General features: G+C 46.1%; 1 protein-coding gene across 1 annotated transcript in view; it reads right to left on the reverse strand.

The window, feature by feature from the left end:
* LOC141053987 (uncharacterized) overlaps positions 1-14927 on the reverse strand; it is a 98231-nt gene that overhangs the window by 14580 nt on the left and 68724 nt on the right. Inside the window, exon 4 of the mRNA XM_073551130.1 lies at positions 10530-12233. Coding sequence (XP_073407231.1) covers positions 10530-12233 — 1704 coding nt within the window. The remainder of the gene's footprint in view (positions 1-10529; positions 12234-14927) is intronic.

Raw genomic sequence — 14927 nt, forward strand, 5'->3', positions numbered from 1 at the left:
GGTGGTGTGTCTGATGGCGGGTGGGCCGAACCTGCACTTTCATCTGCAGCTTCCTCTTTGTCACCGTGTAAGATGGAACTGTATATGGGAAGGGTAACCTGAGTTTCATCAGGGTCAGATTCAGGCCGTGTAGCGTGCGAGGGGAATGTAGTGGTCTGGGTCAATGTACCAGCAGATTCATCGAGCAGTGGCTGGGCATCAGTGCACTTGTGTCGCCCCCAGGAGTACGGTCGCCACAGTGGCATTACCTTCCTCCTAGGGAGTGTGATGTCATGCTTGGGAGCAACGAAGGATCTCTCTAGCAGGTTAACTAATTGGGCGGCGTTATTCCCACGAGTCATGACCCTCCAAACAGCATTCATGAAGGCAAAGTGTTTGTTTTACGTGGGCAGTATGGTTGCAAAGCTGAACCTTAAAGGAATGTCCAGAAGGGCACCACCAGGAGTGGAGCCTACGGTTAAATTCGACTCCACCTGGGAAACCTCAACCATGCCAGCTACAGAAAAGATGCACACATTGCAAGCTTAATTCCGTTAACGAACGAGACTCCGTCATGCCCCGCGGTCTGAGTCCGGCTTACTAGAGGGACACGTGAGGCTCTGGCACATGAGATTGGCCAATAACTGGTGTGTCATGCCCTTACATGTCTGTGGCTGCATGTGCGCTACACTGAAAAGGCCAGCGTTTGTCGCTTACAGGTGCAGATAACCCGCTGAACAACGTTAGTGATGGGGATCACTGATTACAATTATTACCCGCGAACGATGATTTCCCAGTAAGTGCAGGTCAACCGCAGTTCCGGAATTAGGCCTAACCGTCATTCCTGAAAAAATGAAAAACTTACGCGTGCAAACCACAGGTGCTGTAGCTTGCTTAACAGCTCGCCAGCCGTTCTCACGCCCAGTATGGATTACACGTGATTGCACAAAGGTGAGAAAGGGTACCGTATCCCCGAATAACATGTATGGATAGCGTACACATTCAAAATATATGTCTATACATCAGGAGGCAGGCTCAGACGGTGATAGGCCCAGTATGGCTTGCATGTGATTGCACAAAGGTGAGAAAGGGTACCGTATCCCCGGATAACATGTATGGATAGCGTACACATTCAAAATATATGTCTATACATCAGGAGGCAGGCTCAGACGGTGTTAGGCCCAGTATGGATTGCACGTGATTGCACAAAGGTGAGAAAGGGTACCGTATCCCCGGATAACATGTATGGATAGCGTACACATTCAAAATATATGTCTATACATCAGGAGGCAGGCTCAGACGGTGTCAGGCACAGTATGGCTTGCACGTGATTGCACAAAGGTGAGAAAGGGTACCGTATCCCCGGATAACATGTATGGGTAGCGTACACATTCAAAATATATGTCTATACATCAGGAGGCAGGCTCAGACGGTGTCAGGCACAGTATGGATTTGACGGCCCAGACTACACAGCGGAGGAGCAGGGAGAGGTAAAGATTGCAAATGCTGGGGCCCTGCCCATGCAAGGGTGGCCCACTCGTGGGCGTCGGTACTGGCACTGGGCCCCTCATAGTACGGCGGTGTGTCTGACGGCGGGTGTGCACCACCACTGTCAGAGACACTTGATTGCACTATGAGGGTCCCTGTGCCAGTGCCCGCGCCCAAGAGTATGTTGATGTTGGACATTCAGCTGATGCAAAAGGCGAAATAGGTCAAGTCCCAGGAAGAGGTGGACCAAAGCAAGCCATTTTTCTGTCACCCTATGTGTCATCAAGGGAAGGTGGGACAAATTCCTTGGAAACCCATGCATGGTTCATTTTAATGAAGGTTAGATCATCCACATTTTGGGTTGACAGACGGGTCCTTTTTTCTGTCAGGATTGATCCAGCTGCACTGAAGACTCTTTCCGATAGCACACTTGCAGCTGGGCAAGCGAGCTCCTGTAAGGCATATTGTGCCAATTCAGGCCAGGTGTCCAGTTTAGCGGCCCAATAGTCAAAGGGGAATGACCTGTGTGGGAGAACATCGATATGGGAGGAAAAGTAGTTTGTAACCATAGTTGACAACTGCTGTCTCCTGTCACTTTCCATCGATGCAGTATTACCAGTTGTGTGAGCGGTACTTGAAAAATCAGTCCACAACATTGTCATGAAACCCCTGTCTCCAACGCCACTTCTGCTGTGTGCACCAGGAACACCTCTGCCAAGCTGCCCCCGGCCCGTACGGCTCGTGTGAGAACCATCACCGCTGCTGTGTGCTGGGAATGCCTCAAGCAACCGATTTACCAGAGTTGCTTGTTTATTAGCCAATATTAGGTCAAGGTTCTCCTGTGGCATGATGTTTTGTAATTTGCCTTTATAGCGTGGATCCAGGAAGCTGGCCAACCAGTAGTCATCATCGTTCATCATTTTGGCAATGCGGGGGTCCCTTTTTAGGATCAGCAAGGCATAATCTGACATGTGGGCCAATGTTCCCGGTGTCAATGATGCACTGCGAGTGCTGGTTGGAGGAGCACTTTCTGGAAAATCCACATCCCTCCAGTCACGCACAAACCCTGTACCAGACCTTGCCACGCCAACATTTTCACTTGCCCCACGAGATGCATCCTCCTCCCCTAAGTAATCATCCCCATCATCCTCCTCCTCCTCTTCTTCCTCCACCTCATCCAGGAGAGGTCCCTGAGCAGACAATGGCTGAATGTCATCAAGGATTCCCTCCTCCTCATCAACATTGGCTGCAGAAGCCTGCTCCTTAAGGTGCGTCAAAGTTTGCATGAGCAGACGCATAAGTGGGATGCTCATGCTTAGGATGGCGTCGTCTGCGCTTACCAGCCGTGTGCATTCCTTAAAACACTGAAGGACTTTACAGAGGTCTTTCAGCTTCGACCACTGCACACCTGTCAACTCCATGTCTGCTCTCAAAGTGCCTGGCCGTGTATCCTCCCACAAATGCATTATGGCCTGCCTCTGCTCGCACAGCCGCTCCACCATGTGCAGGGTGGAGTTCCACCTTGTTGCAATGTCGATAATGAGGCGGTGGTTGGGAAGGTGGAGCAATTGCTGCAGCTTCTGCATACGAACGGAGTGTACAGGCGACCGGCGGATGTGCGCGCACAGTCTTCGCACCTGCTGGAGCAGGGCTGTTAACTCCGGATAATTTTTGAGGAAGCACTGCACCACCAGGTTCAAGGTGTGAGCCAAGCAAGGTATGTGGCTGAGTTTTGAAAGTGCTGTGGCTGCCACAAAATTACGGCCGTTATCACTAACTACCTTGCCTGCCTCAAGATGTACACTGCCCAGCCATGACTCAGTTTGTCGCTTCAAGTACTCGGCCAGCACCTCGGCGGTGTGTCTGTCGCCCAAACACATCATCTGCAACACAGCCTGCTGACGCTTTCCACTAGCTGCTTGATAGGGGGACACCTCGTGTGCAACAGTGGCAGCTGCAGATGGAGTGCTCGTACGACTGCGCTCTGTGGATGAGCTTTCGCTTCTGGAGGAGGAGGAGGAGGAGGGTCGAAGGCCTACAGCCAACTGTTTCCTATACCGTGGGCTAGGCAGCACTGTCCCACCACCGCTGTCCCCTGTGGACCCTGCATCCACCACATTAACCCAGTGCGCAGTGATGGACACGTAACGGCCCTGGCCATGCCGACTGGACCATGCATCAGTTGTGAGGTGCACCTTTCCGCTCACTGACTGCTTGAGTGCATGGACAATGCGGTCTTTCACATGATGGTGGAGGGCTGGGATGGCTTTGCGAGAGAAGAAGTGGCGACTGGGTAGGTCATAGCGTGGTACTGCATAGGCCATGAGTTCGCGGAAAGCTGCGCTTTCCACCAACCGAAAGGGCATCATCTCAAACGAGATTAGTTTGGCAATGTGGGCGTTCAAACCCAGTGTACGCGGATGAGAGACTGAGTACTTTCTTGACCTACTCATAGTGTCTGGGAGGGTGAGCTGGACTTGAGAGCTGCATATGGTGGAAGTAGCGGTGGACAGGGCGGACTGAGAGAGGGTTGATGATGGTGATGGAGTTGTTGTTCTTTCCGATGGCCTAGAATCAGTCTTTCGTTGATATAACAGTGGGATTCCCTGACTGCTGTGGCCTTGCAACGACACCTCAACATTTGCTGCTGTGCTAACCGGTAGGCTTACAGTGGGGGAAACAATGTAGCGCTGCTGACTACCTTCGTTGTGATCAGTTGCACATGTGGCACTTGATGTTTGGTGTTGTGTCCACGCTTGCAAGTGCATGGTGGTTAAATGTCTAAGCATGCAACTGGTATTCAAATTTTTCAGATTTTTCCCTCGGCTAAAGGTCTTTGCGCACTTCTTACAGATAACCTTGGCCTGATCATGAGGATTTTGTTCAAAAAAGTGCCACACTGCACTCTTCCTACTTTGGCAGACATTTTGCGGCCTAGCACGCTGTGATCTTTTGACCCTCTGGACAAGCTGTCCAGCAACTCTTTTGATTTTTGGAACCTGTCTTTGGAGTGCTCCGGGCCTGCTAGATAACAGCTGTTGCGATGTCGATGTCTGCTGTGGATGCTCCTCATCTGAGCTATTGGAGGCAGCACCCTCTTCCCCCAATTGATGCCAATCTGGGTCAACAACTGGGTCATCCATCACCTCCTCTTCAATGTCATGTGCACCTTCCTCTGTGTCACCGTGTATGGTGGTATAGTGTGCGGGATGGGGCACCTGAGTCTCATCAGGGTCAGAATCTGGCTCTGTACACTGCGAGGACAATGTAGTGCTCTGAGTGAATGTACCAGCAGAATCATCTATCAGCGGCTGTGCATCAGTGCACTCCATGTCAGATTCATCTTGGCCTGGGTAATTCACCATTTCACTTGATAATCCAGGCATGGTATGTGAAAACAGCTCCATGGAGTAATCAGTAGTATGGCTTGCGTCATCCTTCAATCTTGGTTGGGGTGAAGGACACAAGGAAAGGTGTGGTTCATGAACATGAGCCTCCAATGACGACTCAGTGCTTTTACTTTTTACAACTTCAGAAGAGGAGGCGATAGAGCTGGAGGCTGAGTCAGCAATGTAAGACAAAACTTTTTCCTGATGCTCTGGCTTTAAAAGCGGTTTGCCAACTCCTAGAAAACTAAGCCTTCGAAGCCTTATGGAGCCAGACGATGACGCAGGCTCAACACCTCCTGCATTCGGTCCTATTTTGCTCTTGCCACTACCATCAGATCCACCACCAACACCATCATTACCAGCTGCCAACCCCCGCCCAATTCCAAGGCCTCTTCCACCAGCCTTCCTCATTTTTTGTAGAAATGTAGACAAAATCCAACAAACTATATAGTAATGTAAAACAAGGTACAAGGTGTCTATAGGACAGGGGAGATTTTGAATTTCTGCACACACTGGTGGACACTGGACACTTTTGGATTGTGTGAGGCCCACTGAATATTAGAGCGCTATGTCACAGGCTCGATGGCACAGGTGTGAAAAAAGTGACTAGAGGATAAGGGAGATTTTGAATTTCTGCACACACTTGTGGACACTGGACACTTTTGGATTGTGTGAGGCCCACTGAATATTAGAGCGCTATGTCACAGGCTCGATGGCACAGGTGTGAAAAAAGTGACTAGAGGATAAGGGAGATTTTGAATTTCTGCACACACTTGTGGACACTGGACACTTTTGGATTGTGTGAGGCCCACTGAATATTAGAGCGTTATGTCACAGGCTCGATGGCACAGGTGTGAAAAAAGTGACTAGAGGATAAGGGAGATTTTGAATTTCTGCACACACTTGTGGACACTGGACACTTTTGGATTGTGTGAGGCCCACTGAATATTAGAGCGCTATGTCACAGGCTTGATGGCACAGGTGTGAAAAAAGTGACTACAGGATAAGGGAGATTTTGAATTTCTGCACACACTTGTGGACACTGGACACTTTTGGATTGTGTGAGGCCCACTGAATATTAGAGCGCTATGTCAGAGGCTCGATGGCACAGGTGTGAAAAAAGTGACTAGAGGATAAGGGAGATTTTGAATTTCTGCACACACTTGTGGACACTGGACACTTTTGGATTGTGTGAGGCCCACTGAATATTAGAGCGCTATGTCACTGGCTCGATGGCACAGGTGTGAAAAAAGTGACTAGAGGATAAGGGAGATTTTGAATTTCTGCACACACTTGTGGACACTGGACACTTTTGGATTGTGTGAGGCCCACTGAATATTAGAGCGCTATGTCACAGGCTCGATGGCACAGGTGTGAAAAAAGTGACTAGAGGATAAGGGAGATTTTGAATTTCTGCACACACTTGTGGACACTGGACACTTTTGGATTGTGTGAGGCCCACTGAATATTAGAGCACTATGTCACAGGCTCGATGGCACAGGTGTGAAAAAAGTGACTAGAGGATAAGGGAGATTTTGAATTTCTGCACACACTTGTGGACACTGGACACTTTTGGATTGTGTGATGCCCACTGAATATTAGAGCGCTATGTCACAGGCTTGATGGCACAGGTGTGAAAAAAGTGACTACAGGATAAGGGAGATTTTGAATTTCTGCACACACTTATGGACACTGGACACTTTTGGATTGTGTGAGGCCCACTGAATATTAGAGCGCTATGTCAGAGGCTCGATGGCACAGGTGTGAAAAAAGTGACTAGAGGATAAGGGAGATTTTGAATTTCTGCACACACTTGTGGACACTGGACACTTTTGGATTGTGTGAGGCCCACTGAATATTAGAGTGCTATGTCACTGGCTCGATGGCACAGGTGTGAAAAAAGTGACTAGAGGATAAGGGAGATTTTGAATTTCTGCACACACTTGTGGACACTGGACACTTTTGGATTGTGTGAGGCCCACTTAATATCTGAGCGCTATGTCACAGGCTCGATGGCACAGGTGTGAAAAAAGTGACTAGAGGATAAGGGAGATTTTGAGTTTCTGCACACACTAGTGGACAATGGACACTTTCGGATTGTGTGAGGCCCACTGAATATCACAGCGCTATGTCACAGGCAGAAATTGGCTAGTGTATCACAAACTACAAGGTGTATGTAGAATTGGGCAGAATAGGAATCTCCTTAGAGTGTAGGTCTGTAAGAACGGAACAAGTCCTCCACTTATCCTTCCACAGTGACACACAGATAGCTTCACTGTGGCCGTGATAACAGCCGTTACACGGTACTGAGAGGAGCGTGCACGTACACGGCTGTCCGGTGTACGTTAAATTGTCAAGCTCCGTGTTTTTTAAGTATACGGACTGACACATGCTGTCTCTCTATAGTTTTGAATGCGATCAAACAGCAAATATATTTAACTGTTTGAAAGCTAGACAAAACTAGTAGGTGCAGGTCTGTAAGAACGGAACATGTCCTCGACTTATTCTCACAGAGTGACACACAGATAGCTTCACTGTGGCTGTGATAACAGCCGTTACATGGTACTGTGTAAGGAGCGTACACCGCAGTATGGTGTGAAAAAATGCACGCTCAGTACCTCAGCAGGACAAAAAAAAAAAATTGGGATTGCTTTTAAAAAAGCAGTTTGCAGAGCAGTGGGTAAACAGCAATGCAGCTGTCAGGAAGCCTTAGAAGGCAGCCTAACAACCAACACCACTGATACACCACAATATAGCCTCCCCTTGCACTGCACACAGTGACTGGTGTGTTGTACAGGCACAATCGCTAGCAGCAGAAGCAGTTTTTTTTTCTTCTTCCCTGCCTAACGCTCTCCCTACAGAATCAGCAGCAACCTCTCCCTATGCTAAGATCGGCAGAAGTAAGATGGCGGTCGGCGTGCACGCCCTTTTATACCAAAGCAAGCCAATCACTTGCATGCCCTTCTGAAAGATGGTGGTGACCCGTGCCTATGTCATCACGTTGCCCACAGTGTCCGTGGATCCTGATTGGCTGAAAAAGAGCGCAAAACAAACTTTTGAAACGCGACTTTGGCGCGTAAGTCGCCGACCTCGTGGCCGACCTCATCCTAGGGTCGGGTTCCGTTTCATGAAACCCGACTTTGCCAAAAGTCGGCGACTTTTGAAATTTTTCGACCCGTTTCGCTCAACTCTAGTGGCTAAGATTAATGTTTCAGGTGCACCCTGGCCTCCCATCACGTGCAAACAATGTCCATTACTTCTCATACCTGTGGTTTCACTTTCTGCTCCGTCAGGGTCCCCTCTGCGCTGCTAAAGGCTCCCTATAGACGGTTCCGCACAAATCGAGACAGTCCATTTCAACTTTCAAATGAACAACTTTACCGGTTCGTTTACGCAGCACATTCATATTCTTCACAGCATCAACAAGTTCCACATTGCACGTTTCTTCCACTTTCCCTGTATTTCTCTCTATCACACGGCACGTACCCAGGTCGGACCATATCATGCGGTACCTCAGCGTCCTCCCCGTCCAGATCTGCTACAGTTAGGCGTTCCCCAGTCTGATTTGCCCTAGACATAAGAGCATCAGCCCCCGAAGTCAGCTGCCACATGGTGTGCGACCTGCCTTTCTGTACTGTTTTGACTTCTCCTGCAGTTCTTCTTACGGCCTACAGTACATTGCGGGGTCATACCGCCATTGGTGGTAACGCAGCGTCCTCCCTGTTCAAACTCACTGCGCTTGGGGGTTCCCTCAGCCATTTTGCCCCAGATCTGAGGGCATCAGCCCATGCGATAAGTTGCCACATAAGTGGACAGATTAGACCAAGATAGAGGTTTTTAGTAAAGCACATCATTTGACTATTTACTGAAAACAAAATGAGGGCAACAAAGAAAAGAACACAGTACCTACAGTCAGATATGGTGGAGGATCAAAGATATTTGTGGTTGTTTTGCTGCCTCTGGCACTGGGTGCATTGACTAGGTGCAAGGAATCAAGAAATCTGAAGATCACCAAAGATTTTTGGTTGTAATGTAGTGCCCGGTGTCAGAAAGCTGGGCTTGTATCATTGGTTGATGGGACTAAGAAACTTTATGCAACAGTCATAATATGTTGACTATGAAAAGTATCATCAGAGTGTTTGTTCTCAGAGCATTCCGTGAAGTGTACTGTCAGTGTACTCCTGGCCTTCAGTAATAAACATTATCTTCTTTAAGATTTTATCTCTTGAGTCCTATTCCACAACAGTAAGAATATCCCATAATATATAAGGCATACATTATTTAACAATGGCCAAACATGTATTGTACACCTGACAGGAGGAATAACACTGTACTGTACACCTGACAACAGGAGTAATACTCTGTACTGTGCACCTGACAGGAGTAAAACACTATACACCTGACAGGAGGAAAAATCTACTGTACTGTGCACCTCACAGGAGGAGTAACATACTGTACACCTGACAGGAGGAATTGTGGCACCCCAGGAGTCTGGTTGCCACAGTGGCATTGCCTCCCTCACAGGGGGTAATGTCATGCCTGGAAGCAAAGAGGGTTCCCTTTACAGGTAACAGCAGCATCCAACACTTTTCCTGACTTCAGACCAGAAGAAGGGGGAGCTCAAAACCTGGTTTCAGGGAAGCTTCCCTATACGTTCTGGCCTGGAGGCGGGGCTAGTCAGTCAGTAGCAGAGAGACTGCAAGAGACAGTCTGAGGGAGACAGAGAGGAGAGAGGAAGTAAGGAAGAACTTGAGGAGTGAAGCTGTAGATAAGCTCACTCCAGGGCCAAGTGCTGGAGACTGGACGCCGGAGTCCGTGGTTGTGCGGGTACTGAAGTCCCAGCAGCTAAATCCCGAGGGCACCTTTCTTCATTCTTATTGCATGTGATTGTCTGTATATTCATACTTTCTACATAAACTATATATAAAACAAGGGTATGAAAGGAAATAACCGAGGTCTCATGCTGTCATCCACTCACAGTTCTAAGGGGCAGGAGGGAGCGAGTGACCATCTTCTCACTACTCCTGCATGGAGAGGTTGACCCTAGGACAGACCCTACTGTAACCCTTTAAACCGCCTGAGTTCAGGGCAGCCTCTTTATGCTCAAGCACAAATTGTGCAAATAATATTGGCCCATGTCTGAGAAATATATGATTTTTGGGGGGATGGTTTTAGTCTACCCAAGCATCAGGAGAGCACATGATAAGATTCAATAAAATATAGTCGTATATTGAATATTCATGAAGGATTTATAGTAGGAAAATACAGAATACGACATGTTTTATTGTTTTCTTTATTGTATCCTTGAGACTATTTGGTCATTACATATAATCTTTGTACTAACCAGTAATGTTTTTTGTTTCATAGCCAAGCATTAAATTGTAGCTAAATATTTATATTTCCTTGGCATGTTTTTAAAGCATTGTTGTTCATAGGTGATCCAGACCCTGAGATCTTCAACGATTGGTCAGACAACGATGCAGGAGCGCTCATGCACAGTGGTCTAGAGACCTGTAGTCTGTCTATTGAGTTTGTACACCGCTGTACATGCACTCGTGAATTAGCTCAGCAGTTCTCAAAATAGAGCATCACATTTACAATCATACTATGAATATGGCTTCTCTCCTGTGTGAAATATCTCGTGATAATTAAGCTGTGATTTATGTGCAAAACATTTCCCACATTCTGAACATGAATATGGCTTCTCTCCTGTATGAATTTTCTCGTGACTATTAAGATGTGGTTTATCTGCAAAACATTTCCCACATTCTGAACATGAATATGGCTTCTGTCCTGTGTGAAATCTCTCATGATAATTAAGATGTGATTTCTTTGCAAAACATTTCCCACATTCTGAACATGAATATGGCTTCTCTCCTGTATGAATTTTCTCGTGACTATTAAGATGTGGTTTATCTGCAAAACATTTCCCACATTCTGAACATGAATATGGCTTCTCTCCTGTATGAATTCTCTCATGATAATTAAGATGTGATTTCTGTGCAAAACATTTCCCACATTCTGAACATGAATATGGCTTCTCTCCTGTGTGAATTCTCTCATGTGCAACAAGATTTGATTTAATTGAAAAACATTTCCCACATTCTGAACATGAATATGGCTTCTCTCCTGTGTGAATTTTCTCATGATAATTAAGCTCTGATTTATGTGCAAAACATTTCCCACATTCTGAACATGAATATGGCTTCTCTCCTGTGTGACTTTTCTCGTGACTATTAAGAGTTGATTTATGTGCAAAACATTTCCCACATTCTGAACATGAATATGGCTTCTCTCCTGTATGAATTTTCTCGTGACTATTAAGATGTGATTTTTGTGCAAAACATTTCCCACATTCTGAACATGAATATGACTTCTGTCCTGTGTGAAATTTCTCGTGATAATTAAGCTGTGATTTATGTGCAAAACATTTCCCACATTCTGAACATGAATATGGCTTCTCTCCTGTGTGAAATTTCTCGTGATAATTAAGCTGTGATTTATGTGCAAAACATTTCCCACATTCTGAACATGAATATGGCTTCTCTCCTGTATGAATTTTCTCGTGATAATTAAGCTGTGATTTATGTGCAAAACATTTCCCACATTCTGAACATGAATATGGCTTCTCTCCTGTGTGAAATTTCTCGTGATAATTAAGCTGTGATTTATGTGCAAAACATTTCCCACATTCTGAACATGAATATGGCTTCTCTCCTGTGTGAAATTTCTCGTGATAATTAAGCTGTGATTTATGTGCAAAACATTTCCCACATTCTGAACATGAATATGGCTTCTCTCCTGTGTGAAATTTCACGTGATAATTAAGCTGTGATTTATGTGCAAAACATTTCCCACATTCTGAACATGAATATGGCTTCTCTCCTGTATGAATTTTCTCGTGACTATTAAGATGTGATTTTTGTGCAAAACATTTCCCACATTCTGAACATGAATATGGCTTCTCTCCTGTGTGAAATTTCTCGTGATAATTAAGATGTGGTTTATCTGCAAAACATTTCCCACATTCTGAACATGAATATGGCTTCTCTCCTGTGTGACTTTTCTCGTGACTATTAAGAGTTGATTTATGTGCAAAACATTTCCCACATTCTGAACATGAAAATGGCTTCTGAATTGTAAGACCTCTCTGATCTTCCACATTTCTTCTGTGACTTTTATTTTGCTTTATAATCTGTGATGAATTTGGTGATAACATTTCTTTACAGAGACCAGAAATCAGATCTTTGCTGTGAGGTGCTGAGGGTATATCGGAGGCACCAGCATGGTCTTCATATGTATCTCGTGTAATACTGCAATCATCTGCTTTACAATACGACAAAATCAGATGTCCTTCAAAGTTCCTGGTGCACTCATCTGCCAAGAATTAAATTGATGTTAGTTTTTGAGAATAATGTAACCTCAAAAATTATATTTATATACACTCACTGGCCACTTTATTAGGTACACCTGTCCAACTGTGTGTTAAGACTTAATTTCTAATCAGCCAATCACATGGCGGCAACTCAGTGCATTTAGGCATGTAGACATGGTCAAGACAATCTCCTGCAGTTCAAACCGAGCATCAGTATGGGGAAGAAAGGTGATTTGAGTGCCTTTGAACGTGGCATGATTGTTGGTGCCAGAAGGGCTGGTCTGAGAATTTCAGAAACTGCTGATCTACTGGGATTTTCACGCACAACCATCTCTAGGGTTTACAGAGAATGGTCCGAAAAAGAAAAAAAATTCAGTGAGCGGCAGTTCTGTGGCCGGAAATGCCATGTTGATGCCAGAGGTCAGAGGAGAATGGGCAGACTGGTTCGAGCTGATAGAAAGGCAACAGTGACTCAAATTGCCACCCGTTACAACCAAGGTAGGCAGAAGAGCATCTCTGAACGCACAGTGCGTCGAACTTTGAGGCAGATGGGCTACAGCAGCAGAAGACCACACTGGGTACCACTCCTCTCAGCTAAGAACAGGAAACTGAGGCTACAATTTGCACAAGCTCATCGAAATTGGACAGTAGAAGATTGGAAAAACGTTGCCTGGTCTGATGAGTCTCGATTTCTGCTGCGACATTCGGATGGTAGGGTCAGAATTTGGCATAAACAACATGAAAGCATGGATCCATCCTGCCTTGTATCAACGGTTCAGGCTGGTGGTGGTGGTGTCATGGTGTGGGGAATTTTTTCTGGGCACTCTTTGGGCCCCTTGGTACCAATTGAGCATCGTTGCAACGCCACAGCCTACCTGAGTATTGTTGCTGACCATGTCCATCCCTTTATGACCACAATGTACCCAACATCTGATGGCTACTTTCAGCAGGATAATGCGCCATGTCATAAAGCTCGAATCATCTCAGATTGGTTTCTTGAACATGACAATGAGTTTACTGTACTCAAATGGCCTCCTCAGTCACCAGATCTCAATCCAATAGAGCATCTTTGGGATGTGGTGGAACGGGAGATTCGCATCAGGGATGTGCAGCCGACAAATCTGCGCCAACTGTGTGATGCCATCATGTCAATATGGTCCAAAATCTCTGAGGAATGCTTCCAGCACCTTGTTGAATCTCTGCCATGAAGAATTGAGGCAGTTCTGAAGGCAAAAGGGGGTCCAACCCCTTACTAGCATGGTGTACCTAATAAAGTGGCCAGTGAGTGTATATATAAATAGTACACAATTAATTTAAGAAATTCTGTGTAAATTGCAAGATAGGTAGCAAATTGTTAATAAAGGGAACCTACCATCAGATTGATACCTGTCGATACATGTCGAACTATGGGCTGCATTGATCAGACACTGGCTGCACAATGCTCACATGTCACAAGCGGAAGGGCAAGGGCAGCGCACTCCGCAACACAGTAGAGTGTGACGGGGAATGTAGATGTAGACCTTGATTCTTTACAAGGTAGAAATATGTTTGTAAGGCCGGGGTCACACTTGCCGTATGGAAAATCGGTCCAAGTCTCCCTGCCGAGGGTCGCAGGAGTGTTCTCCGTATGGTGATCCATGTGTAATGCGTTTCCAAAGCGATGATGCGATTTTCTTGCACCTATGTATCCGTATGGCTTTACATTTCTCACTGCTTTTCCCCATTTAATTTAATGGCTCAATGGGTTGAAATGAGAAAAATGTGCGCGTATTCGTTACAAGATACACAGACGGTCGGTGTGGTGTCCGAGTTTTTCTCGCACCCATAGACTTACATTGGAGAGTCACGGACGATATACGCGTAAAATCGCAGCACGCACGTCGAATACGCCCGAGAAAATAAACGGTGATGGGAGCTGCCCCATAGATTAACACTGGTCCGAGTGCTGTGATCTTTTCTCGCATAGCACTTGTCCGTATTGTACGCTAGTGTGACCCCGGCCTAAGGCGCATTATACCTCCGTTCTTGAGAAGATAATTGTGCTGTCATTTCGCAGGACCCTGGTCCAGACGCCACATCTGTAGTCTGTGGACACCAGGCAGGAACTCTGCCAATCACGTAATACCGGCTGAAACCCTAGATCCTCTTTTGATTTGTAGTCCTTGGATGACGTTATCACTGCGGTGTGAAGAATACATGATTGCATGCCAGGGCAACAAATCAAATGAGGAATCACAACTGCCAGCAGGTAAATGGTGATTTGAATGGTTCCCATCCAGCAGCCACAAACGTCTGACATTGCTGAAGGTCCCGGGTTTTGCAAATTAATTTGCTCATTTCAATCATGCAACCAATACTCCAGAAAGAGGTGAACACCAGGAGTAAGGCCTCATGCTCACTTGCGATGAAATTGGACAAATTCAATCGAATAAAAAATGGAATTGAATTCGGGCCAATGTTAATCTATGATGGTGTCTTTATCTGCGTTTTGTTTTCCAGATCGGATCAAGATCGGGCTGGAAAAAAATTACAGCATGCTTTGATTGTCAGCAAAAATCGAATCACATCTCGCAATAGAAGTCAATGGGTGTGATAAAAAAATCACACAGCACTCGCGCCATGTATCGTAAAAAATTTTTATCGCACCCATTGACTTCTATTGCGGGATGCGATCCGATTTGCGAGTACAATTGCAG

The sequence above is a fragment of the Dendrobates tinctorius genome, unplaced genomic scaffold, assembly GCF_039654945.1.
Source record: "Dendrobates tinctorius isolate UK_male_01 unplaced genomic scaffold, ASM3965494v1 ptg000173l, whole genome shotgun sequence".
Taxonomy (NCBI): Eukaryota; Metazoa; Chordata; class Amphibia; order Anura; family Dendrobatidae; genus Dendrobates; species Dendrobates tinctorius.